At 40.1% G+C, this 7,685-nt stretch overlaps 1 protein-coding gene across 1 annotated transcript in view; it reads left to right on the top strand.

Moving 5' to 3' along the window:
• Nucleotides 1-1,174: 1,174 nt before the first annotated feature.
• The window catches only part of LOC106001788 (leucine-rich repeat-containing protein 37A-like), a gene marked incomplete at its 5' end in the record, with an annotated part of 23,539 nt that continues 17,028 nt past the window's right edge, over nucleotides 1,175-7,685 (top strand). The window contains 4 exons of the mRNA XM_013036767.1: nucleotides 1,175-1,301; nucleotides 2,496-2,567; nucleotides 4,946-5,017; nucleotides 5,806-5,886. Of these exons, the coding sequence (XP_012892221.1) occupies nucleotides 1,175-1,301; nucleotides 2,496-2,567; nucleotides 4,946-5,017; nucleotides 5,806-5,886 (352 nt within the window). The remainder of the gene's footprint in view (nucleotides 1,302-2,495; nucleotides 2,568-4,945; nucleotides 5,018-5,805; nucleotides 5,887-7,685) is intronic.

Below are 7,685 nucleotides of genomic sequence, written 5' to 3'. Positions count from 1 at the left end.
AAGAAAAAAGCCAGAAGTGGTGCTGTGGCTCAAGTGGTAGAGCACTAGCCTTGAGCTGAAGAGCTGAGGGACAGTGCCCAGGCCCAGAGTTCAGGCCCTAGGACCGGACCCACCCCTCCAAAAAATGAAATAGAGTCTAACAGAGTTTCCTTCCCAGAGGGGCACTGAATGGTGACCCCAGTTCTCAGCCTCCTGGGTAGCTAGGATTACAGGCACGGGCCACCAGCATCTGCCCACATGTGCTTTCATATGTGCATTCCGTTCTCCAAAAAAAAAAAAAACCCACAGAAGCCAATTTTACAGTACACATCTTTAACACACATTTGAGGGAGGAGAGAGCCTAGAATTCAATGCCAGTCTGAACTTTACCAGGTCTTATCTCAAAAAGTAATTTCTGATGACAAAGCATAGTAGCAGAGCCTGTGCACACAAAAATCTCAGATCGTCCCATAGCGCGTGCATGCATATGTGTACGCGCACACACAGACACACCAGTTATAGAAGTATAGAGAATAAAAGTATAAAAGCATGCAGTTCTTCCCTGTACTCGTTATCACTCCATTTTATATGCTCTATTCCAATCAGATTAAACCTCATACCATTTCCCATACATCCTCCTTTCCAAAGTCTGTCTTTAGCCTTTTATTCCTGATGAGGTAATAAAACTTAACTCTTGTCTCAGTGAACCCTGTATGCAATATGACTCTGAGCTCTTCCCTCACCACCATACTAATTCCTCTAATTTCTAATATTCCTTACATTTCCAACATATACTTCCTTGGAAGGCTTCATCCTTCTTAACAGCACTTAAGCACAGCCTTGGTACTACCTGACAGAGAGGTTTTTATTCCTGTTTTCCTACAATGCATTTGTCCCTTTTTCTGTCACCATTTGCTTATTGATTTAGATGTCAGTTTCATCAGACATGACTCAGGAAAATTACATCCAGAGTAATTAGAACTTCATATGCACGAGATTGCTTGAACAGACAGCAAATTAAAAGCTTCTGTTGAGGAGCCTCTTCTTTCGTGACAGTGGATCCACTTTTGTTCTTTATTGTGTAAACTGTGGGAAACTCATAGCTTCAGAATGTAGAAAACGCTGGGTTTTTTCCTGAGTAGAAAAAGCTGGGTTTTTTCCTGCATTAGATTATGCCTCATGAAGTTGCAATGAGTTTTTCTTACTCTAATCTTTTCCTACTTATTCCTGGATGTAAACTTTCTCCATAGAAATTTCCAAGGAAACGATATTTCTTATATTGAAGAAAATATATGGGCATCGTACCGTTGGACTGAGAAACTGTGAGTATGTTCTCTCCAAATATGAATATGACACTATTCTGGGACCCACCTTGGCCCAGAATCTTGAAGGAAGTACCTCTGAGAAAAGCCATTACGCTCCCCACCCCCCATATCCTAATTGACCTCTACTGACTGAAATTCTAACATTATTTTGAACATTAAACTTTATGGGTACTTGGGGTACTGTGAAGTGGCAGAGTGTTTGTCTTGCATGCATGATGAGTCCTTACAGCTATCATGCATAATAAAGTTTCAGGGACCCTCTTTGAACTACGCATGTGGCAAGTGGAAATTATTGTCTATTGTATAAGTGATGCATGCTTACATTCTTCGTGGGTACAAGTGATGTTAATAACAGAATGAAAACTATACCTGAAACAAGAGTATAACAGAAAGATGTTTTCCCAGGCAGTTGTGCACTACTTTATTATAGTTACATATGTATTTACTATATTTACATATAGTACAATAGATTTGGGGTATCATTTTCTTTTTTGTCTTTTTTTTTTCTTTTTGGCCGGTCATGGGGCTTGAACTCTGGGCCTGTGCACTGTCCCTCAGCTCATCAGCTCAAGGCTAGCACTCTACCACTTGGGCCACATCTCCACTTCCTGCTTTTTCTCTTTATGTACTGCTGACGAATTGAACCCAGGGTGTTATGTATGCAAGACAAGCACTCTACCACTGAGCTGTCTTCCCAGCCCCTGTGGTATCATTTTCTTACTGGGTTTTCAATTTCTATAAACTGTAATATACTGCAACTTGATTTTTCCATTTCATAATATATACTTTGAACTTTCCTGTTACAGACATAGAGGACTATCCTATTCCTTTAATCTTTTCTAAAACATTATATAATGTAGATGCCTCGTGCTTTATTTCATGTTTCCCTTAATATTATTTAGAGCATTCCCGTTTAGCTTGTTGCATTCAGGCTACAACGAACATCCTCATATATACTTCTTTGTGAACCCAGACAAATCATTCAGCAGAACAGTCTAGAAGTAGGCTTGTTATGATGAACACAGTGATAGTACACATGAAATGTTAATTGTCATCAAAAAAGTCGTGCCACCATATACTCTAGGCAACAGAAAATGACAGCCTTTCTTCTCCCATACTTTATCTCTCCATTCAATATATTTCCCAATGTTGGATGAATTTAGTTCCAGAAATAACTTTCTTATCTTCCAGAATTCTCAGCGAAAATCGCCTTACTGAATTACATAAGGATACATTTGAAGGACTCCTATCCCTTGAATATTTGTAAGTTAGCATCCTTAATGTTTGTAATTATGTATCAATTATTCAGATTCAGTACTGAAATCTCTTCTAGCAATCAATTCTGCAGCTATCAACTACTGTGTCTATCTGGCCTCATCTCTAGCAATAAATACTTCCTATTCATTATCAGATTGAGTATACAGATAACATATAGATAGGGAAAAAACTGTCCTTTCTAAGAAAAATGGAGTGTAGACATTAGCAATTCCTCATACTCATAAAAACGTTTCCTTAGAAATGCACAACCTGGGTCTGGTCATGTGGCTTAGTGGCAGAGTGCTTGCCTATCATGTATGCAGCCCTGGGATCAATTCCTCTGTACCACATAAACAGAAAAATCTGGAAGTGGCACTGTGGCTCAAGTGGTAGAGTGCTAGCCTTGAGCAAAAGAAGCTCAGAGGAGACCCAGTGCCCAGGCTCTGAGTTTAAGCCCCAGGACTGGCAAAAGAAAAAAAATGTACAGCCTGGCCAGGCACAGATGATTGATGCATCTAATCCTAGCTACCTACTCAGGAGGCTGAGATCTGAGGATTCCAATTTGAAGCCAGCTGGGGCAGGAAAGTCTGGGAGACTCGCATCTCTAATTAACCACCAGAACTAAAAGTGGTACAGTGGTTGAAGTGGTAGAGCACCAGCCTTGAGAAAATGGATCTCAGGGACAGCGGTCAGGTCCTGGATTCAAGCCCCAGCACCAATGCACAGGCATGGGTGCATGCACGCATCTCCCCTCCCAAGACACAAACCAAAGGGAAACTATAGCTCTAGTGTTAGAGCAACAGCGTTGAGCAAAGAAACTAAAGGACAGCATCCAAGGCCTAAGTTCAAACTTCAGTACTGGTACCCAAAACAACAAAAACATACACACACACACAGACACACACACACACACACACACACACACACATGTTTTGCCTCATTGTTATGCTTTGTCCATGGGGACCAAAGATCCATCCTTCATTAAGCTTATGAATGTTTCCATTAATCAGCCTCCTATAATAATGAGCTATTTTCAAGTAATTCTTTCAAAAACAAGAGAGACTCTTAAGTGATTGGCATAACACAAAAGAAGGCTTTCAATTATCAACCCTTCTAGGTTCTAGGTTCTAAGGTGATGACTAGTTTTTGTCATTGTTGTTTGTTTGTTTTTCCCCACTCCTGGGGCTTGAACTGAGTCCCTGGGCACAGTCTCCTCTGAGCTTCTTTTAGTCAAGGCTAGCACTCTACCACTTGACCCACAGTGCCACTTGTGGCTTTTCCTGGTTATGTGGTACTGAGGAATGGAACCCAGTAATGACTAGTCTTTTTGTTTTTTTTTTTGTTTTTTTTTTGTTTTTTGGGTCCAGTCGGGGGGCCTCAACTCTGGGCTTGGTTACTGTCCTTAAGCTCTTCACCTCAAGGCTAGTGCTCACCACTTGAGCCACAGCACCACTTCCAGCTTTTTTCTTTTTTTTTAATGTGGTGCTGAGGAATCGAACTGAGGAATCAAACCGAGGGCCTCATGCATGCAAGGAAAGCGTTCTACCACTGAGCCACCTTCCCAGCCCTGATAACTAGTTTTATACTGACTTTTTGTGGCCTTTCTGCCAGCTGGGCTCTCAAACCTCTAAACATGATTGGAAGGAAACAAATAAGAAAACTCTCCATGAAATCATCCCTTTGATTCTCCTACCATGAAACGCATTGCAAGCTATTTATATCCCACTACTGTGTATATCATCATCATTCACCAATAAAAAAGGAGGTAAATTGGCTGCGTCTAGATTGGAGCACACAAAGATGAAAAAGGCTGGGATCTACTCTCTAAGAACTCATAGGCTCAAAAGGTCAAGCAACAGTGCAGCAGAAGTGCAGAAAAGGTGTACTGCCAGCAAACAGCTGAATGTGGACCTACGGTTCAAGTGATAGGGCACCAGCTTCTGAGTAAAAAAGCCTAGCAACAGTGCAACTCCTGAGTTCAAGCCCTAGTACACCCTTATAGGCTATACATATAACAGATATGCAATGACTATCCTACATATTGTGTAATCTAGCTATATGTTACATATAAATATAATAGAATCTTACATTAAGCCTTGAGGTTAATTTTATGAGAATACAAAATAAAACCTATTCGTTGTTCTGCTCTCTTGAAAGATTACATACATCAGTATCGGTAATTACATTTCATTGATGATGATCACCAGAATAGGTCTAACTCTGTTAGGTGTGCTGAGAGTTACTTGATTAAGGAAGTTAAAACACAAAGGTCTATCATTTAGAAATAATTCTTGTGTTCAATATTATCTATCCTAAAGTCTACATTTAATCATACTCATTAGATATCTAATAGAGTCTGAGTATATTTTCCTTTCTTTTTCTAGAGATTTGTCCTGCAATAAAATACAGTCAATTGAAAGACGCACATTTGAATCATTACCTTTTCTGAAGTTCGTGTAAGTTGCAAATAGAGTTTCAATATCTCGGACTGCGAATGTGGCTCAGTGCTAGAGTGCTTGCCTAGCATTCATCAACCCACAGGTTTCAGTCCTCAGTACCACATAAACAGAAAAAGCAGAAATGACACATTGGCTCATGTGGTAGAGTGCTAGTCTTGAGCAAAAAGAAGCTCAGGGACAGTGTTCAGGCCCTGACTTCAAGCCATAAGACTCGCAAAAACAACGAAACAACAAAAAAAAGAAGAAAAACACTGCTTTATCTCACATATCAGCTCATTTTGAAATAAAATTAAATTTTACTAGTAAAAAGTTACATATATATATGAAATTATTTTAAACTAGCAAAGATGAGTGTGAGAGTCATTATAAGTCAGACAGACTCATTACAAAGCAGTTGTTCTCAGCCAATGGCCTGTACCCAGAAGACATTCAGCAACTGTGGATATGCCATGTGCATGTAGTGGGCAGACATGTCTAGAGGGATGCTGATGTCCTGCTTGTATCCTACAATGGACAGGAAAAGGCTCCACAGCAAAGAACTGTGCAGCCCAAAATGAGTGGATATACAAAATTCTGTTCTCTATCAATGAGGGTCACTTGACACTGCATGTGTAAATATGAAAGCAGAAATCATGAGCCAGTATAGCCCACAAGAAGATTTCTTTAGAACGCAGGCAAGTAACAGAATTGTTTCATTATATGTAAATTAGAATCACAAGAAAGTTCTGGAATAATGCTTTCTTTTACTTTCTTTTTGGCTTATGGTTTTTGTTGTTTGTTTTTAGAAACCTTGGTTGCAATTTAATCACAGAACTGAGCTTCGGAACATTCCAGGCATGGCATGGGTTGCCGTTTTTACACCACATGTAAGTGGTAGAGATGATAAGCATGTTAAATAAAACCTTATTTAGGTGTTCAAAACCTAATATCCATAATAGTAAGCTGGGTATAATGACTATGTGAACTCTCCGATATATGTCTTTATGCATTTTTTCTTTTTTAAAGTATTTTTATTCTTGTTATTACATAGTTATACTAAGGGGTTGCAGTTCCATGTCAGGTTATGAGGACAGTGCTTCCTGACAATGTTACGCCTTCCTTCATTCTCCCCCATTTTCCTGCTCCAATATCCTAACACAAGATACAAAGTTTACTTTAACATTGAGCACATCAATACACTGACTGCTTTTACTCCATCCATTCCTGTACCCTCTCCCCTCAAAAATGAAAACTTGTTTCCATTTCACACTTAGTATTTGTGATGAACAGTACTTTGGTTGCTCAGAGGATTTTTCCCAGTCTCTGTGTGTAAATGCATTCAGCCCTGTACATGTTATCATGTCTAGTTGTATTTTTGATTTAGCTTCCACATATGAGAGTAAACTTGTGTGCTTTGTCCCTCTGAGCCTGGCTTACTTCACTTAACACACTTTTTATTTAGGTTCATCCATTTCCCTGCAAGGACACAATCTTATTTCTCTCTAATGGATGAGTAAAATTCCATTGTGTATTGGTACCACATTTTCTTGATCTCCTTATCTGTTGAAGGGCATCTGGGCTGTTTCCTTGACTTGGCTATTGTGAATAGTGCAAATGTCGGGCTGGGAAGTTTGCTCAGTGGTAGAGTGCTTGCCTTGCATGCATGAGGCCCTGGGTTCAATTCCTCAGCACCACATACACAGAAAAAACCGGAAGTGGTGCTGTGGTTCAAGTGGTAGAGCACTAGCCTTGAGCTGAAGAGCTGAGGGACAGGGCCCAGGCCCAGAGTTCAGGCTCACAACTGACCAAAAAAAAAAAAAAGGGCAAATGTCTTTACTATATACTGACTTGGAATGTTCTGGGTCCCACTTCTCTCAGTCAGGCAGAATGTTACTTTTCAAGTATGTACCTCTAAGGTTGTTAATTACCTTGGGCAATAGGAACCTCTGAGGTATAGAAAAATCTATACATTCAAAAAGAAAATATACTGCCCTAGAACTGATTCTATAAATTTTCTTTCCTGACTACCTCCACCAAGATACATGGGTTTTTATTTCCTGTCAGTTCAAAAATGTTATGCTGTTTGCCAGATGTGGTGACATACAGCTGTAATCCAGCACTCAAGAGGTGTGGGCAGGGGACCTATAGTCCAAGGCCACTCTGGGCTACAAGTCAAAACTCTACCTCAAAAAGAAAAGGACTGTGGGGTTCAATGTTCCAAAGGAAATTATGACTCAATGTGAAATTGTCCTCTAAACCTGTCTCTGTGAAAGGCTGCTTGTGGATCAGGAAATTCAGGTTCCTAGAAGGTATTTTGTGTTGGTGGAGCATTGAGATGTGGCTGGAAGCTAAGATTTGGTTGCCTGTGCTGGCTTTGAATCTCCATCCTCATATAGCAGCCTGAGTAGCTAGGACTACAGGTGTAAGGAACCAGTGTCTGCTTCCAATGACTTATTTGAAAATGTCCTTTTAGCCAGAAGCTAATAGCACATATCTTGCAACCCTATCTATTCAAGAGGCTGAGACCTAAGGATTGCAGTTCAAAGCCAGTTAACTTCCAGTTAACTACCAGAAAACTGGAAGTGGAACTATGGTTGAAAGTGGTGGAGCGAAAGATCTCAAGCAGATCCCAGGCCCTGAATTTAAACCCAAGGAGAAACACACACACACATACACACACACACAA

The sequence above is a fragment of the Dipodomys ordii genome, unplaced genomic scaffold (genome assembly GCF_000151885.1).
Source record: "Dipodomys ordii isolate 6190 unplaced genomic scaffold, Dord_2.0 Scaffold414, whole genome shotgun sequence".
NCBI classification, from domain to species: Eukaryota; Metazoa; Chordata; class Mammalia; order Rodentia; family Heteromyidae; genus Dipodomys; species Dipodomys ordii.
The sequence above is the reverse complement of the archived record's forward strand: the minus strand, read 5'-3'. Positions and strand labels throughout refer to the sequence as shown.